General features: G+C 37.3%; 3 protein-coding genes across 5 annotated transcripts; 1 reads left to right on the top strand and 2 right to left on the bottom strand.

Annotated features, from left to right (window-relative positions):
* The first annotated feature begins 180 nt into the window (after nt 1–180).
* Nucleotides 181–2624, top strand: LOC129760003 (NAD(P)H-hydrate epimerase). Its single transcript, XM_055757583.1, has 3 exons — nt 181–287; nt 1741–2246; nt 2306–2624. Exons 1-3 carry the CDS (start codon nt 237–239, stop codon nt 2529–2531), a joined length of 783 nt encoding a protein of 260 aa, XP_055613558.1. The 5' UTR covers nt 181–236; the 3' UTR covers nt 2532–2624.
* Nucleotides 2595–16202, bottom strand: LOC129760001 (kinesin-like protein KIF17). Of its 2 annotated transcripts, none has more exons than XM_055757580.1 (5): nt 16113–16202; nt 5051–5416; nt 4838–4987; nt 3066–4767; nt 2595–3001 (listed from the first exon to the last, which is right to left on the bottom strand). In XM_055757580.1, the coding sequence occupies exons 2-5, from the start codon at nt 5120–5122 to the stop codon at nt 2700–2702; spliced, it is 2226 nt and encodes a 741-aa protein (XP_055613555.1). In that variant the 5' UTR covers nt 5123–5416; nt 16113–16202; the 3' UTR covers nt 2595–2699. The 2 variants fall into 2 exon arrangements, with proteins under 2 accessions (XP_055613555.1, XP_055613554.1); XM_055757579.1 differs by lacking the exon at nt 16113–16202 and adding an exon at nt 14132–14426.
* Nucleotides 16149–18735, bottom strand: LOC129760002 (saccharopine dehydrogenase-like oxidoreductase). 2 transcript variants are annotated; one of them, XM_055757581.1, is made up of 4 exons: nt 18505–18735; nt 16877–17692; nt 16459–16812; nt 16149–16398 (listed from the first exon to the last, which is right to left on the bottom strand). In XM_055757581.1, coding segments are annotated over exons 1-4 (1278 nt in total). In that variant the 5' UTR covers nt 18507–18735; the 3' UTR covers nt 16149–16292. The 2 variants fall into 2 exon arrangements, with proteins under 2 accessions (XP_055613556.1, XP_055613557.1); XM_055757582.1 differs by lacking the exon at nt 18505–18735 and adding an exon at nt 18396–18490.
* Between the last annotated feature and the right edge of the window lie 44 nt (nt 18736–18779).

The following is an 18779-nucleotide window of genomic DNA, read 5'->3' as shown; positions in this document are numbered from 1 at the left end:
TTATTAAACATTTGTTTGATTTTTGCACCATTCAACAATAAATTCAGTTAAAGTTTTGATATTTTTGTAAAATCAGGACATTTTAAAGGTAATTTTTCAAAAATCAAGACAAATCAAGCGTTTTTGAAAAATCAGAACGGCCTCTCGAAAATCAGGACAAATCCTGAAAAATCAGGACACCTGACACCCCTGATTGCGAGCTTTATTCAAAACAGTTTTTCACCAAATTCATTGTTATGATTATTTCAAATTTGTTAAAAAGATTATCGAGTTCAAGTACAATTTCGGTAAGTAAACTAGCTAAGTTTGAACATCTTTTCCAATACAATTGTACAAAGCCGGTAATGTGAATTACGGTGTTTCAATAAATGCCGGTCCCAACCGTCCCAACAAGTTTGTGAACCTGGTACACGGTCAAAATGTTTGATAATTTTCTATTGCTTTCCTTTGGAGGTTTGCATGGTAATTCCAGTAATTCTACCAAAATATTTTTAAAACTTTTTTGGGGCCGTGCTGGTTTTCAATGATTTTTTCAAGCTGGTTTCTTTGGCAGTTTAGCTGAACAAGCTCGCCATTAAGAGGAGAAGAAGCTGGTTTCTGGTATAAGCAATCTGTACCAAACAAACAGTTTTAAACTTAAACCTTGTGTAACCATTATTCTTATTCATGAATTGAAACTGAAATACTTACGTGTGTCATTACAATTCATTGAAATATATTTTTTCTTAATTTTTATTCATTGCCTTCAATACCCTTAATATTGTGGAAATAAGTATTACAGCAACAATGTATCAACCATAAAGATTTGTAAATGCCTAAACCATATCCACATTAGGCTATTTTTTAGACAGAAAAACACTTATCTCCTCATTTAAGTCAGTTTTTTCTTCAGAATGATTTCTTAGAGAGTGACAGAATTGTACAGACTAGAATTCATTAATTCACTTGTTACTATCAAATTGTATTTTCTTGACCCTTACTATGATTTTATATCGATGGGTTGACGTTAAATCAATAAAGCACAATTACAACTTAGTTGCTGCAACGAACTTGATTCAGGAAACTTTTGACTGACCTTTGTTGCAGCAACTAAAACAGCTTAGAGTAAGCTAAGTTATGCTCAAATTATGCATCTGTTTCAAACTTAACTCATGTAATATTTTTTCGCTTTAGTTTAGTTTAATTTAGTTTCTTTATTCAGTTTTATATACAAACATTTACATTTTTGATTTTATACTCCACTGGTTACACCGTTTTAGTAGTATATCCTATGCTAGCTAAACCCTAAAAATCTATGTTCAACTAAAATGTTTTTATTAATGGTTTCAGTGTTTTCATTGTTGTTATTGTTACTTTTTTGTATCGTTGAATCAATCAATTTGATATAATTTTATATTTTGTTATCACTCGTCAGTTAGTTTAGTTTCCAAAAATATGTATACACAGTTTGCTTTATATTCACCGTACAACTCCTTAAACGGCATTACCATTTTAGAGTTCTAAAACAAATCTCTTTTATGTAATGTATTTGTTATGTTGTAAATATAAATAAATTCTTATGCCTCATCAGATTTAATTGAAATTATTATTAAATGGAATTATAGTTATCGTAAAATTACATCAAGGTGTTTCAAAACGCAAAAATTGTAGTGTAATTTCTCAAAAAGTTCTGACTTGTTCATCCTAACTGTCTCAAATCACTAGCAAAAATAATCAATGAATCCTTTTGTTCTATCCAAGCATAAATTCTCAACCATCAAGAGATCGCTAACAGCCATGAAATATTTAAATCAGCAAGAAGCAATAAGTGTAGACGAGGAGCTTTTTAACGATTATAAATTCAGTGTCGATCAGTTGATGGAACTAGCTGGCCTAAGCTGTGCCCATGCCATCGCTGACTGTTACGACAATCAAACGCTTAAAAACCGCAAAGTACTAGTTTGCTGCGGACCAGGAAACAACGGTGGAGATGGGTTAGTTGCAGCTAGGCATTTAGCTCTGATGGATTACAAACCACGTGTATACTATCCGAAACGCAGCGATAAGCAATTGTTTGTCAACCTGCAGCATCAGTGCGAATCGATGGGAATAACAGTTGACAAAGAATGTCCTTCCTTAGAGCTGGTTGAGCAGGAATACGGACTGATAATAGATGCACTTTTTGGATTCAGCTTTCGGCCGCCTGTGAGGGAATCATTCACATCGGTGATGGACATTCTAAAGAAAACAACTGTACCTATTGTTAGGTAAATATATCTCAAAACATTTGCTAACAGAATATATACGTTGAAAAAACTTATTTCAGCGTTGACATTCCAAGTGGTTGGCATGTGGAAGACGGCCCTCTCGATGCGAGTTCTTTCTCACCAGACTGTCTGATCTCATTGACTGCTCCTAAACTGTGTGCGCAGCACCTAAAAAATTCAAAACACTATCTTGGTGGACGATTCGTTCCCCCTAAACTACAGCAAAAGTACTCAATGGGGTTGCCGAATTATGAAGGTAACAATCTATTTGTAAGACTGTGTTAAGTGGTTTGTAATGATAATTTTCGAATGAAAAAAACTCAATTGTTCTTATTTGCAATACACAACTGTTTTAATAATAAATATTGCCAAAAATAACCTCTGTTGAAAATATCTAAATTTCCGAATCACCATACCTTATAATTGTACAACTTGGTTCAACATTGTTTCCGACTATTTTTGCACATTTCCCCACCCACTCCTATACACTAACTCTGCAGCTCTTCTGGGCCTAAAATAATTTAAAGTCACATCTTCGATCTTGGGGAACGGGTTACAGTTGGTACTTTTACTGAGAAATTCCTTTTTCCCCCGGTTGTCACTAGCCGATGGATTTGCGCCGAAATCGGGGAGCTTTGTGAGAATTAACGTTGAGCTGCGCTCCAATCGTCCCGGTGCCGTCAGGGAAGTTTGACTGTCCCTACCAGATTTGGCCGGCGACGATGGCGGTTGGTTTTGGTTGTTACCGTTTTCAGCTGTAACGAAAATACTTTTTACTGATCCCGGTTACATGATAGTATTCAAGAATTCACAACCTACCTGGAGGTAATCGAACTCTCAGTAGAGCATCATCCGGAAGTTTCCATTTTTTCAGATCGTCGTTCCACTCCGAGTCCATTTCGAGAACTTCGAGATTCCAATACCGACCATCTTTCCTCAGTACTGGCATGGCTTTCTGGAACACCGCATCGAAGAATAGAACCTTCTTTTCAAGGATTCTTATAGTAGCTAGGTAGTCCGCTCTATCTATTTGAAATTCACTCTGAATGTCGGAAATGTCACGCTCTAAAGATTTGATCCGTTTACGTTGGGTCCGAATCTGCTCGTAACGTACTTTAAGCTCCTGTTGAATATCCGTGTAATGGCCTTGAAGAAGATCGCGATCTTCGCTTTGCTCCACACGACTGATCACGTGTGCCAGAGCATTGAGTCGTTTTTCCGAAGCTAGTTTGTTTCTGTATCGCTTCTCTTTGAGTTGAACATCATTGGCTCGTTCTCCACCGATAAGTGCATCTTTGATTTCTTTAATTCTACCATAGATTTCCTTTTTATCTACAGAAGGAGGCACAGTCGTTGCCACGTTGTTTGAAACGACTTCAACTGTAGTCTTGGGCGGATGTTTCTTTGATACCAGCTGTTGCATTTGTCCCTCATAATAAGATTTAATTTTTTCTATGTCTTTGACCAGCTCTTGTTTGGCGATTTTTTGTTGCTCGTAATCCTTTCTCAGGTTGGAAAGCTGCGACTCATACTGTCCTGTTAGTAATCGCCTTTCTTCATCAATCATAAGCGGTGTTGGAGGCACAGCAGTACTTTCTTGATCCACATCTAGCGATTTGCCTTCACTGAGAAGCATTTGTTTCAATCGTTTAATTTCTTGCTGATATTCTCTCAGCATGGCATCTTTGGGATCTTCGTTCACTTTAGGTTTATTTGCAATACTCTTTGCACGACTCGCGTAGCGCAACGTTGACAAGGTTTCATCGTAGTTCGAATCCGCCGGTGATATACATGCTATCATTAAAGTTTTCGTGTTCCCGCCAAGCGAGTCTTGAAGCAGCCTTGTCAGTTTAGAATCCCTGTAAGGTACATGTTTTGTCTTTCCATCGACCAGTGCCGAGATCACATTTCCCAGCGCAGATAGGGAAAGATTGATTTTGGTAGCTTCCTTCAACCGATCGCCAGTCGCTCCTGTCTTGCTTTGACGCTCAGAACCGGCTAGATCGACCAGGTTCAACTTCCCCCGCTTTATCACAGCATCCTTACTGCCATTTGTTGACATTTGTTCTAGACTAATGGTAAAAATTGAATGTGATCGAGAACTCTCAATGTTCATCAACGTTGCTCCAACGATGCGATTTTTAGCTCCCATTTCCAGCAGCTCAATACATTCCTTCATCCCATGGACTGTATGCATGGAAAGCCCCTGAACCGTGACTCCTTCACCAGGAATCTCTTTCAGCGCCAAACTCGGTCCGCTACCACCGGAAACTTGCAACAGATCCCTAATGGTCTCATTGTAAATCTCCAAGTAGCTCACTAACACCAAATATCGCACGTCACTGCTCACAGCTATTGCTTCGAATACATGCTCGAAAGATCTCGGTATGATACCGATGTTGTTGGCATTGTTTGGATCCACTCCCGCTACGTTGTAGGTTGTGCCCTGCATGGTGTGCGACTTTCCGCATCCAGTCTGACCGTACGCAAAAATAGTCGCATTGTAGCCTTCGAGTACACTCTGGAAATAGTTAAAAGGTTAAAGTGTTTAATCTTCTGATTTTATGACCTTGAACGGAAAGCCTTCAAACCTCCACTAGCGGATAGCAGATGTCGCTGTAAATGTTCTCCGTAGTAGCTGCATAACCATAGGTGTTATCAAATTTGAACGACTTCTGTGGAGCGTTCGAATCGCTTGGATTGTCCAAATTCACGCAAGAATTGTCGATTTGTATAATGTTCTAGAAGAAAAGGAAAAGTTCTGAGTATCGTTGAATCAAAATTACCATCGAATCCCGGCTTACCTTGTACCCCGCTTGTTGTTCTCGTTTGTTCATAGGCCGACAGCGGACCACTACTTTTACGTTCTCCGCCATTGTTCGTTCTAGATTTCTAATGTTGCTTCTTCGTTGTAAAAAGATTATCTTCTCGAAACGCTCACTACATCAACCACGCGTGGGACAAAAGAGCTGCTGTCCAGGAACATGGTATTTCCCCAAGTGGGGGATATCTATGAATCAACGTTCCGTGTCTCTTGAATTGTCCAGTTGAGCGATAATGTTTACGATGGCTGACCAGCACAGCACACGCAAGGGCCATTTCCGTTACTTGGCAGCTTTGGTGGCAGCTCGTTGGTTGTGATGAAGTATGCAAGACATGTAAAGCTGCACCTAGAAAGATGATAGAACATTTAATTTTAACATTGACGATTTTCACGGCCACTCGTGACTTCAAATAAGTATTTTAATTAATTTGTTATCGGTCGAAATTCATCCCAATGTCCTTTTAGCACTGCAGTGAAAAAAAACCATCTAAATCGATTTAGTTAGGATCATTGTTTTCAGGTCATCTTCATCTATTGACTCCGTCTTTAGTGAAAAAGACAATCTACAAAAGCTGTTATTCTTACAAGCGGCTGCCACATTTCACAAATAGTTACACCGAAAATAATTTTCACTTTAAAGGTAAGTGACATCTGGAGTGAATTTGCGCCATACGTAAATTCATGTGAATTTTAAGTGACCGTCAAGTGAAATCACTTAAGTGAGCGATCAAGAGAATTTCAAGTGAATGGCAAAATCAATTTAAAATGTTTGCTCAGGTCAATAATATCTTTCGTTGTAGAGGTTTTTAGGTGAAATTTCGGAATATCAAACATTAATCAACTTTGTTTCTACAAAACAATTATTTATTTAAAAAAAATACAACGTAAAAAAACGTCACTTTTTCTCCTTATTTGGGTTCAAAAAGATTTTTCGGCTTCGAAAAATCATTGACTTCCTCACTTTGACGAGACATTCGGGTTGATATTTTCTGAAATAGTAATAAAAAAAAATTAAATTTAACTAGTATTTATTGTTTTGCATCATACTTACTTTAATTGCACTTGAATATTTCGTATCCGAAACCTGATTGCTTCAAAAAGGTTTCTGCGACGTGTTAACCGGTTCACACGATGTTTCTGTCGGTCGACCTATGGAAAATATCATTGTTTAATAACATATAAATTACTTTAATTCTGCACCTACCAACTCAAACAAACCTCTGTTTTTTCTTTTCCAAACAACAATGAAATAATCAATACTGACATTGTTGACATTCGCTATGCAAAAAATCACTTGAATTTTAAGTGATGGGCAAGTGAATATTGGCTTAAGTGACTGTTCAAGTGGATTTCAAGTGAGCATCGAAGACATTCAATGCCGGTCACTTCAAACTCAAGTGATGAGCTAGTGTATATTGATTCGGTCACTTAAAATTCAAGTGAGAGGCAAGTGAAATGTACATGAGCCACTTGAAATGAAGAAATTCACTGAGTTTTCACTTTTAAGTGAATCTTCTAGTGTTTTTTAAGTGTGATTTTGGGTTCAGTGTATTAATGGTAGCGCATATGTAAATGATTTGTAAATGCTTAGAGAGTCAAACATTCATTAGGCAAACTCGCTAATGACATACATAGTGTACCAGAAACAATAGAATAGCACCTGATAAAGGAAAGTCAAATAAGTAGATACTCCTACCGACTAGCGTTATCATAAATCAGAGTACAAATCAACTGAGGACGTTCAAGAGATTATCTGATAATTACCGGAGTAAGTGCAGATGTCCGCTTTAGGGATACGGTTTGATGTTCATCTACCTTTAGCAAATTCAAATACAAACCAACAAACATGGATTCGATAAAAAATTAAAATAAAATAAAAATTTGTGTACTATCCAAAAGTTCCGTATCAAAACGTCAATATCCGTTGGTGTTCAAGAGGTACCCCTCGCTCCCCTCAGGAAAAGTGATCCCCAACGTCCAGCAGTAGGTACCCAACTAACGATTTGATAATAGAAAAATCGATACACAATTCCATTCGGACGGATATGATGTTTGCATACAGTCACATGAAGGATGACACGTAGGCGTTCATATAGGGAATTCAAACAGCAACAGCAACAACACATGTTATCAATCGTTTTCTCGCGCCACAGACAAGGTCAATCGAGAAAGCAAGTACATAGTGAAAACGGAACCAGTTCGGAACACATCAATATTGCAATGGCTCGGAACCCTCATTATTGAGTCAACGTTCTCATATGTTGGTAGAGAACGCAAGTTTCTCGATTTGGTGTTTCTGGCGAAAAGTTCATCGACATTTTTGTATTTGATCAGGATATTAGCTGAAGTGGATTAATGAATTAGTATGAACTCGTCATCCATCAGCTACCCAATTAGAGGCAGTTTTTTTTCTGTTGCGTAACAAAAAATAAATACAGAACTCACATAATTTAATAATTCGATCGATTATCTTTCTTTTTCTTCAAATATATTGAAGATGATTAACTAACAGGAATAATTGTTTATTTAGGATATCCGAATTTTGCTTGAGTTAAAAACTGGACAAGCGTATAATTTCGTAGAAACATTGTAGTTGGTTTAAATATAATTACAAAAAAAATTGCTACTTGTATGAAACGTACATAGTTATTGATTTAGTTTTTTTTGTTATCCAATCAGCTTGCGGAATTTGCACTCTTCGAAGCACTTGGCATGTGATCACAAACTTGGTACATCTGGATTGAACTTGATAAAAGACGTTTTGCAATAACGAAGCCGACAGGTGAGTACTATCCTTGTACGAATATTTATGTGTATATATGACCTTATGTCTGAACGCTATGTGCAGACAAATGTTGGCAAAGTTTTTGAAAATCCTCTGGTTTCTCGGTGTTAGTCATGGATTACGCGCTGAGCCAAAAGTACCGAAGTCCAATGTCTTGTTTTGATTAACCCTAATCCGCTCTTGAGTGTCAATATGACACCCTGAAAACCCAGAAAAAAAACTCCCTCATCAGACCTTGAGTTTCAATTTGACACTTCTCGCTTAAATCGCCATATCTTTCTTTTTCTTAACCGATTTGCAAAAAAATTATAGTTTTAGAAACCTCGTAATGTATCGGAAATATTCAGCTACAGCACTTCAGTTTTTCGTTATTCAAAAGCTTTAAAAAAAACGAAAAAACACAGTTCAGGAAAAAAATTGTAGATCAGCTACGAAATGCTCAAAAAAAATTTCTAGAAAGCTGAAGTTAGAAGCTCTACGTTGCCGCACAAGGTTTTTTTTTCATTTTTATAAGTTTATGATAAAAAAATGTAAAAAGCAGTATAAAAATTTTAATGAAGGCAGTATTAAGGGAGGAGCAATGGGGGCGATTGCCCCGGGCCCCCGGGTCAAGGGGCACCCCGAGGAAAATTAAAATTTAAACATTACTTCTATCATACTGCTTTAATTCCTGTTTAATGTTTAATATAACAGATAAGGGGACCTGGGCTTGTGATATGGTTCAGTTGGTAATTCAGTTGCCTCCTGAGCCGATGTCCGCGAGTTCGAACCCAAGAATAAACATCGGAACACAGTTGTACCGGATTGTTTTTCAATAACTGTCCGCCAATGGCAACGTTGATATAAAGTCGCGAATGCCATTAATCTAAGCAGAATTCGATGATAACTCGAAAAAAAAAATCTAATAAAAAGTGACTAAAACCCCCAAAATTTTTCATTTTTTTATCGAAACACGTCAGCAGCATTCAAATCTCTTTTCAATAAATCCGGGGAATCTGGAATGTATACCATACAATAAATACTACATCACTTTCTCTTATTTATTGAATAACAGGGTGTCGACTACCTGGAAAAACCTAGAAAATCAGGGAATTCAATTTGCATCAGGGAATATCAGGGAATTTTTCCACCAATCAGGGAAAAAATAATAATTCTCGGATATGACACTAATAGTGTTTTCGTTTATTGGCAGTGGCAACCTAGTTACCCACGAGTTTTGCCCTAACTGCTGTTATTGTGTTCGTTTATTAATTCAGAAGTCCACTAGTTTTGCCCGAGATTTGCACCTCAAGCAGGCGGTTGCACCCCGTGAAAATTGTCAGTGTTGGGGGTAAGCATAAGGTTGAGTATAGCAACCATATATTTGCATCGTCCCGGGTAACGATTCTGTTTGTTTATTCAGAAAAAGTTTTGCCCCTTGCTAGTGGAGAAAAACGAAAACGGCATAAGAATGCTATGAAAAAATGTCCTAAGCTCAGCGAAAAGCAAGTTCTGCAATTTCGTATCGAATGCAAAGGAATGCTGAAGGCAATTGTACTTAAGTTAATGAAGCGATCGCCATTAACTTATCCTCTGACCAAGGTCGCCTCTTGCCTTAATCCGGCAGTTATCAGCAGCGATACCAAATTGGCCAAAAACGATTTGAGAAGACTTTGACTATATTGACAGATACTGGACGCGTTAGTGGATCCTCGGCAGATTTAGCAGTACGGCAGTATTCCGAAGTGATTGCCAGAGGCGATAAATTTGATAATTATGACCGTAGCAAAGAAAGGCTGGATCATTTTTGGAGTGGAGTGCTAGCAAATGCCAAGTGTCCAGAATTCTTCAACATCGTCAAATTGATCTGCTGTCTTTCACATGGCAACGCGTATGTTGAACGTGGTTTTTCCGGTTTTTCAGTGGTGGCTAAACGACAAATCTATGATGCTGATTTTTATGCTGGAGGGATAAGCTGGAGAGAGTTAGAAATTCACATGCTCTGTATTTAGAAGACAAAGATCGCCGCAAAAAGGAAGCTCTTGAATCAGATCAAACAAAGCTGATGAAGCGTCATCGAGAAGCGGAAGCAAAATCGCTTGAGGTGAAACGGAGGAAAATTTTGGAAGACGCACAGAAGAAGGCTCAAAGCTTGCAAGAGAAAATTGTTATGCTGAAATCATAAGAATTTCTACAAGTGGATCCGAACTGGCTGACTTATCTTAAAATATTTAATATCACAAATAATACTTCCATTAAAATGATCGTAATAAATTAGTTTTCTCGACTCAAAGCATTCTGTGCAATTATTTTCGGGGGAAATATATTTTTTATAACTTTAAGTTGCTTCTCAGGTTGTTTTTCAAATCTGGAATTTTCTTGAAAAACGACTGGAAAATCAGGGAAAATCAGGGAATTTAATTACCAGATATGAGTCGACACCCTGAATAAAGAAAAAATATTCCAGGACTTTGTAGCGGATAAAGCATTATTTTATAATAAGGAAGTATTTTCTCCTCATTTAAAAAAATGTAACGACTTTTTCGGAGATAGATTCATTTTTTCTAAGCTATGTAAAAATTAAAAAAAAAAAAGTAAGTACTGAAATCAACAGTTTTTGAAAGAAAATTTTCAGACATTTTAAAAAAGTGATGAAAGTGAAGAAAAACATTCAAAATCTTTTTAAATCGTAATTTTTTTCGGGCTTTGTTGGGAATAAAATAATAAAACCAGGAAATCTGGAATGGCCACTTTGTAAGTACACCCATTTTTGTCTTGAAAAATCTGAGTTCCACTATTGAATCTAAGATTTAAAATTCAAATTTAAACTTTCCAACCTGATTAAGCCCAAATTTGATAATTTTGATTAAAAACAAGGATCCAGTGATTTTCTTCCATTCAAGTGCGACATATACATTTCACTTGGCAGTCACTTAAATTTCAAGTGAATTCATCCACATTCACTTCAGTCGTCACTTGAATTTGAAGTGAGAAAAAATATTCATTTCCCCATCACTTGAATTTCAAGTGAATGTCGGGTTGTGATTGTGTTTATTTTCAGAGTTCAAAATGGCAAATTCTAAAGAGCAGCGTTTAAAGCTTATGCTGGATTTGGATTTTCCCAATTCTTTACTAGGCGATTTTGGCGGTAGTTTGTGTTAAACGTGATGTAAGAAAAAGTTATTTAAAGGTGTTATCATGTTCCAGCTTGTGGGTTGGACTGGACAGATTTTCTGAATTGCAGCAGGGAAGATTTAGAAGTCACACTAGCCGCAGTAACCGATCTGCCTTGGAATTACGATGGAATTTTCCAATCAATAAATTTATGGCGAAAGCGTAATGTAAGTATTTGAAATCGAAGTGGTGTTCTATAAATGTTCTTTTATTTAAAAACGCGAGAGATAATTAACTAGAAACTTACTTAGAAATTCAGATAAATTTCACTCGAACGTCATAGTGTAATTCACTTGACCGGTCACTTAAGTGAATTCACTTGACCCATCACTTAAAATTCAAATGAAATTACGTATGGCGAGAATTTACTACAGATGTCACTTATTTTTTAAGTGAAAATTATTTTGGGTGTATGTGCGTTTATCAAATTATCCTCTACTAAGGGAAATACTCTGAATTCAGCATATTATTCTCTAAATGGCCATTCTCTAATTATTGTTATCAAAAAAACGCTCTCATAGTTCAATTGCGAATTTCATTGAGCGATTCTCTAAACATGAATATTTCTAAATTTTCAATTCATTCATCATTTTCATTCAACATTTGAATTCTGCCATTTCTGATTTCCTCCGATTGTAACTTAAATTCTCAATTTTGTATTTGAATTCATTTGTAATTTTAAAGTACGATTTTAATTTAATACTCTGAACTGTGGGTCTAAATAAAACCCGATTTTAGGTTTTGAATTTCACTAATGAATTGTCTGTTTGCCCATGGTAATTGAATCTAATTCTGTTGTACTTTTTTTTTAGATCCTTTTTTATAATTTATTAACTAAAACATAGCCATTCAGCTACAATGAACTAGTTGAGGAAAACACTCTCGCAAAATGAACTTTTAAAATGTCTTTGTCTGACGTCTTAATGGTACTTCCCAATAGTCATGAGGGAAATATTTATTCTGCTTTCGATAAAGCTCATACCAAATTATCGATAATTAAACAAAAAAAGTTTTGATATCTATCTGTAAATTTTTGAAATCCACAGATTTTTGGATGGCGATAGATTTTGTGAATTGTGAATTGAATTTTGCATTTAGCAGCTCTAATCAGCTTTTTTATTTTCGATTTGTTGGTTAATTATTACGCAATGTTCGCACGTGATGGATTTAAAATTATTATTCAAAGATATCAGACATAATGGTTATTTGAAGGCAATGTAACGAACTCTTAAGTTTCTTTGAATGTTTAAAATATTGTTTTCTCTGGGATTGCATATGAAAAAAAAATGATTCAAAGCAATAATAAAACAACGAAGAACTAGTTAATGCACAAAAACAACAATGGAACGCTAAACAAACAATCAATTATATATTGTTGCTCTCCGGGAAAGGAAATAGGTCACGGTCAATTCCCCCCCCCCCCCCCCCCAAAGCATGCCCAATTACTCTGAATCAATAAAACATGAAAACCGCACTGTGGAGTAAGCCCACTCGGAACAGAACACCCACTGCTGCGCTCAGCTGTGGGCTATGGTCCTTTGGTGGCTTGGAATTGAACGTTAAATATACATTATTATCAGGAAAGCGGCAACTGCATGCATCCTGCCCGATGTGAGCTCTGGAGGGCTAATCGTTGTTTGTCCTTTTGATCCGTATCAACAGTCTTTTTTTTTAAAGAATTGGATTGAAAATGTCTGGTATATGGTTTTTCCGGTTTCGATTGGCTGATGATAGGATGTTTCATTCAAGCAAAAACCATTTATCGCTTTCGCAAATTCTTTCAAACACGTTAACAATAACTTTGCAATCATTTTTATAACTGACGGAAGCATTCTATGACAAATTCTTAAACGTGGTAATTAACGTGGACTGTCCTATTCTAGTTGAACTTTGAGAGCCCGAAAAGCATTTGGTCACGCGAGATCAAACAAATGCCGATTTATTTATTTAACGAAGCCAAAGGCGAATGGGCAGTAAAAGTGGGCTGATGAATTTCGAAATGGAATGCTTAAGTAACAGAGTGTTTCTGCAATCGATTAAATTTTCTAATTTTCGTTAGAGATACGTTCCAGTAAATTTTCACCGACATCTTTCTGTATAACAACATGTTTTACAAAATAAACCATTTCAAATTTATAAGACGGAAAACCACACAGTTCAAAAGTATTGACTAAAAAATCATTTGAAATAGATCTCCATTGCCAAATTTTTTGAAAGGAAAACAACAGTTTTTGAGTACACAGTTCGGTGAAACAGTGAAAATGATAGTTAATGTCCAACAAACTTACTTTTTTAGTAACATCGGCTTTTTCAGGGATTTTTATTCTATAAGATGATTCTTAACAGTCATTAATTGATATCAGAATTTGTGGATAGTAATTTTTCTTTCCCAACAATACTTTCCAGTCATATATGATTGTGTACTTAATGTGTTTTTTATCTCATAACCAGAAATAGAAACAAACATGTCCGTATCGTGATTGAGTATAATTCAGATTGTTTTTACCTCAGACTTTTTTATATAACAGCGATTTGCCGACACATGGATTGTTGCAGTTGAATTCTTGTAAAAGAGATTTAATCACCAACCAAATTAATCCAAAACCCACTGTATGAACAAAATCGAAAATTTAAGATTGTTTTTTTCTGGAACGTCACCCACTCCTTATAACAAGATCAATTGATGACGAACCCGAACCGGAAAGATCCATGTACTGATAATCAACGATTCATTTCCATGTTCGCCGCTGGCATACTGACACGGTAATTCCGTTGGACAACCCCGCTCACATGAGGGTGGAGAGGTGGGCCCGTGAAGATCCTACTTTCCGTAGCAATTATGGCACTAATAATCATTACTCCATCCAATGGCGCGCTGGCTGAGTATATCCATTATTATCATAGCGCAACGAAGTGTTCCGTTACGATGCACGATGAGAATTTTGTTGTGACCATTCAATCACCAGAGCAACATGTCAACTGGACCCGCTTGGCACCTTTAAATTATACCCATTTTCAAATGACACACCCGGGGGAGAGCTTTGAACCCCGAAAAACATTTGGACATTTTAGGCTCTTCCTAAGATAGCCATCTCCAATCACCACGTGGTAAGGTTTGTTTACCTTTCGATTTTTCTGTTGGGATTCTTCTTTTCCACATTCACCGTTATCCACTAAGACCTTATTCTTCACTCGCTTTGTGCTAGTCTTGGCCACAATCATTCAGTTTAAAGTTTAAAAATGTTTGGCTTAAACTGTTTATACAGAATAACATTCGTTAGAAAATCCGCAGTTTTCCTTAAGTTCTAGAACTTTTCACTATCGCTTTCAGTATCTAGTGCGCGTCGCACTCCGTGAAATCACAACCTTAAGTGACACACATCCTTCGACAACCGCGTCTCACGTGCTTCTGAACCTGTGAATTGTTCGTGATGACGATGTTGTTGAACGGGAAAATCCCTCCCCATTTGGGACCACTTTCTCTCCGGGGGGCGAAATTTCACTCTCCATTGAAGAGTCTCCTACAACTGCTGGTGGTACATAGCTTGCGGTATATGATATTTTACTCGAAGGCAGCAAGCTAGCAGTATGTTTGTCCTATGAATGGACAACTACAAAATCTTTTGATCCCGAGCCTACAAGAATAACATAGTCGGAATACTTATTGTTCTTTTCGGCTCTTGCTCTCTGGAGCCACCAGAATGAACCGTGGAATCTTGGTTAAACGATTTTGGCTTAACATACTGAATAAATGACGTGGACAACTAAAGATTAATATTTATTTAACACCCAGTACCGATATGAGAATCCATCGAGATGTACCCCTTGTGCCTCTAAGGGCCTCATATATAATTCCGGGGAGTTGTTCGCTGGAGTCACCATAAGAAATTTTAAAAATATACGGTTGAGGTAAGGCGCCAACGGCTTTTTGAAATTGAGAAAATATAAAATTACTTTTCGATGGAATGTCTTCAATATGCATAAAACGTCAAGATCTGGTGCTAGCAACATTTCTTATGACTTACAAATTCAAGTAAATCCTGGCATACTAGAAGAACATAGTTGAAATTTTCATTGTTCCTTTTTGTTCTGTTCAATAAGTAGCGATTTCTCTCTGGAGCCACCATAATGAGCCCAGAGCTATGGAACATCGCGGTTACGCGGTCAGTTGCCAGTGGCCTGCGGTTTTATCTGCTCATGTACCTACCTACCTAAGGGTCCGGCACCGATTGTTCGACGCATGAGGCCGAAAAAAAAGGTTTCCCCTTATTTAACTTGCAAATTTTTGCCTTTAATCGACTTTCTAGAACTTACGAAATTATTGAGAAAACGACAGTTTCAAATAGAATATTTAAGAAATGGCTTCGAAAATTACTCCGAAATCGTTCCAAACTACATGTACACCATTTAAATATTTCTTAGACATATTAAACTAGATTTTTCATTAAGGATTCACTAGGATGATTCCAAAAAAACGTAAATGAATTAAAAAAAGCAATCTTAATAGAAAGTTTATTTTGAATAAATTTAAGCCGTATAAACTGTTTTAACCTATATAAATTCTGTTGGTGCTCTTTGAACCTTTTCATGATGTTAAAAGCTTTTTTCAAGTTCAGGTTCAAATCGTTCCCGGACTTAGGAAAAAAATACATACCAAATTTGAAACGAATTGTATAGCAAGTTGGGTGCCGCAACGTGTTAAAGTTGTGAGACTGGCGAAATATGAAAAACTATTTTTGAAACAATAAATATCTGTGTACTGAGAAAATAAAAAACAAGGTCAACAGGTTTAATGTTCTTTCGATCCCAACCCATGTCATTTGAATGATTATAAATTGACAAACGTTTCATTGTAGCGTGTTCTGAAACGCTATTTCATATAACAGTCACGAACATTAATTGAAGGACAATATAATTACTTACACATGAAGAAAAAATTTCGTAGATACCACACATTTTAATTTTAAAGCATGCAACTATTCCCAATAACATTTAATGACACATGCTGTGACGTTCAATCAAACGGTTATACATGTGTCAATGCATCGTAAAAAACGGATTTTCTAAATTAAGATTAGTCATTATTACCCACACACAGATGTACTTCAAAAATTTCCTCCCGCCCAGAGCTAGGTGTTGAAACTTTGACCTTGCGTGATACTTTCAACTGGGTCATTGAGATAACTTTGTTCCCGCCACAAAAACTACAATTAAAAGTTTATTCAATCACATAGGTAACAGCGCCACCCCGTAATCGTACTTGTGCGCCTATTTAGCAGTGCATTCACAGTTTGGCTTTGGAAACCACTTCGAAAGTGAAACCATTTTCACAAAGTTGCTGGATTAGGTTGGTTTTCGCGAATGCGGCACCGGGCGTGAGAAAACCACCTCTGAAAAGGAAACAAAATTTGCTTTGTTCTAGTTTTTCGAGACAACCTCAGATCACCTACCGGCCGGGCATTTTATCCGACTCCTGTAGAATTGTTCGTGCAGACAGTAGCAGAGCCACGCAAGTTGCACCGTAGCCAGGATTTTTTCCGGAGACTTTTGTTTGGATCACTTTATTTGGAGGATAGGAATATTTTTCCTTTGGATCGCTTAATTTTTCCTCCCATCCGCGTCCCTCGAAATGCAACGTGAAAAATGTATTGTTCATTGCCTCTTCAGATGCTCCCTCATGAGAAACCGCTCCTAGTGAGAATAGTCTGGGATAGTTGAGCAGAAGATTTTGTCCCAGTGATGATTTCACCAGCAACCAAAAAATAGCGCCTACAAAAGACACTGCACAAACTTCTACGAAGTTTCTGGAAAAGATGAAAACTTTCTGTGATTTGATTGTTGAATCAATTGGCAGAATATTTAACAAACCCGAAGGAAATATAGGCTTTCATTTGAAGCGGTCGCTTGTTTTCGGTTTCGTAGAAAAATCGCTGCGTTCTCATCACGCACGATCTATCTGCACCCATGAAGGGTAACGACCATTTGCCAGCATTGGATTTGTGAATGGCAGATTTTTCCTTCAGCTTAGGCTCGATTTCCGGTAGCTTAGTCTTGAAGAGGTCCCTCCGAATTTTACCTACCTCATCCATGTTGGCAATAGCATGGACAGCAGATGCCCACGTACCGTAGTGAATGAAACCCATCTCTCGCCTTCCCTTCATTTTGGAAGTTACATAAGCTTCAACAGAATTGACCACACCGTCAAATTGCTGCTCCAAGAATACCGTCCCCATGTCCGCGGGAATGCTGTCGAAACCGCAAGCCGAGATCAGATAGATTCCCTTTTCTGCCGCTGCCTCGTGATATTTAAGCTGCATACCCTCCAAAAACTGTGGCTCGCCGCTAACATCGACATGATTAGTTTCAGCTTCCAAACACGCCTGGATTACTGGCTCTCCATACAACCTATAGGGGCCACAACAATTGACTACGACCCGACATTGCTGTGCCATCTGTACCAGTGACTTTTGATTTCCGACATCGGCCAGCACGATCGGCACCCCAGACAGATCAGTGTTCACTTTCTGTCCTATCTCAGCCAAGGTCGATGACAGCTTTTCCTTGTTCCGTCCAGCCACTCCCCATTTTAGTCCGGCAAGAACCTTCACACCCTCCAAGATGGCATACTTTCCGGTGAAACCCGACGCGCCGAATATGATGACATCCAAATTCCGAGCTATCGACCTGGAACGAGGGAATTGATCATTTGTAGTTCGGGACAAATCATTATTTTAAACTTCTTTGATGTTCATTATAATAAAGGTGTACGTATAGATTATAGATCATTCTAATCTAATCTATCGAATCTAATCTAATAAAGTTTAACCCGTATATGTAACTATCGAGGAATTTTCAAATGCCAATATGCGACCACGTTAAAAATCTTCAGAAAAAAAAATTGACGGTCGCCATGTATAAAACCGACCAACCAAGCACACGTTCATAATTTGATGGAAAATTAAAAATTTTAAACATGAAATAATTATCTTGGTACATAATATAATCATATTGGCGGACCACTGTGTTTTAATTCGTTTAAGCAAGAGTGTGGGGCAAAATCCGAAGAATAGTAATGAGGCACGGAATGTAAACAATCAAAGTAGCCAAGAACAAAAAAAAATATTACAAATATTAGGCCTACAATAAAAAAAAGTGTATTCCTGGAGGCAGTAGTTTCAGAAATGTTCCAAAAAAGTAAGTATTGCACTGGGGGGCAAAAGACTACCCCACCAATAAATTTGGAAATAATTATTCTTTCCAACACATCAAGAGCTCCAGAGGAACGATAATCAATATTGATAACATTCGTATCATGACGAAACCAAACACGAACATTTCTGATGTACGAGTACTAGGTACCACTGATTGATTTGGACTCAAATAATACCTCTAGTCTAATCATCTTCGGTCACACAGCTTATCAGATCAGATGGATTTGACATGATGAAGTTAACATCTGGAATCCGACGTCCGATGTTCATGCGAGCATTACTTACATGTTAAATACTGCCAGACTTATGAAGACAACACAAAACTAACGCTAAGTTGGTAGGTATGTACAGTTGTTTACTGAAAGCTTCTTCTCTAGACCGGGTCCACAAAAACCATCTGCTGGTGGCGTCGATAGCCAGCGATGTGATGTAACTATACAGCTGTACTGCCTATAGCTACTATCAAAAGAGGAACAGCGTGTTTTTTTCGGTCAATCATTTGGTTCTGCAAAATTCTCATTCGAAAGCTGCTAAAGAGAAAATCGGCAGTGTTGCTACAT

The sequence above is a fragment of the Uranotaenia lowii genome, unplaced genomic scaffold, assembly GCF_029784155.1.
Source record: "Uranotaenia lowii strain MFRU-FL unplaced genomic scaffold, ASM2978415v1 HiC_scaffold_36, whole genome shotgun sequence".
Lineage (NCBI taxonomy): Eukaryota > Metazoa > Arthropoda > Insecta > Diptera > Culicidae > Uranotaenia > Uranotaenia lowii.
Note: the sequence above shows the minus strand (reverse complement) of the source record. Positions and strands in the feature narration are given on the sequence as shown.

Bases quoted from the DNA above. Each gene is read 5' to 3' on its own strand.
- LOC129760003 (XM_055757583.1), top strand. From the start codon at position 237: ATGATTATTTCAAATTTGTTAAAAAGATTATCGAGTTCAAGTACAATT. The intron at 288-1,740 runs GTAAGTAAACTA...GTTCTATCCAAG, and splicing joins CGAGTTCAAGTACAATTTCG to CATAAATTCTCAACCATCAA. The intron at 2,247-2,305 runs GTAAATATATCT...AACTTATTTCAG, and splicing joins ACAACTGTACCTATTGTTAG to CGTTGACATTCCAAGTGGTT.
- LOC129760001 (XM_055757580.1), bottom strand. From the start codon at position 5,122: ATGGCGGAGAACGTAAAAGTAGTGGTCCGCTGTCGGCCTATGAACAAA. The intron at 4,988-5,050 runs GTAAGCCGGGAT...CTTTTCTTCTAG, and splicing joins AACAACAAGCGGGGTACAAG to AACATTATACAAATCGACAA. The intron at 3,002-3,065 runs GTAGGTTGTGAA...TTTTCGTTACAG, and splicing joins GAGAGTTCGATTACCTCCAG to CTGAAAACGGTAACAACCAA.
- LOC129760002 (XM_055757581.1), bottom strand. The intron at 16,813-16,876 runs GTTTGTTAAATA...CATCTTTTCCAG, and splicing joins AAAGCCTATATTTCCTTCGG to AAACTTCGTAGAAGTTTGTG. The intron at 16,399-16,458 runs GTAGGTGATCTG...TTTCCTTTTCAG, and splicing joins TCGGATAAAATGCCCGGCCG to AGGTGGTTTTCTCACGCCCG.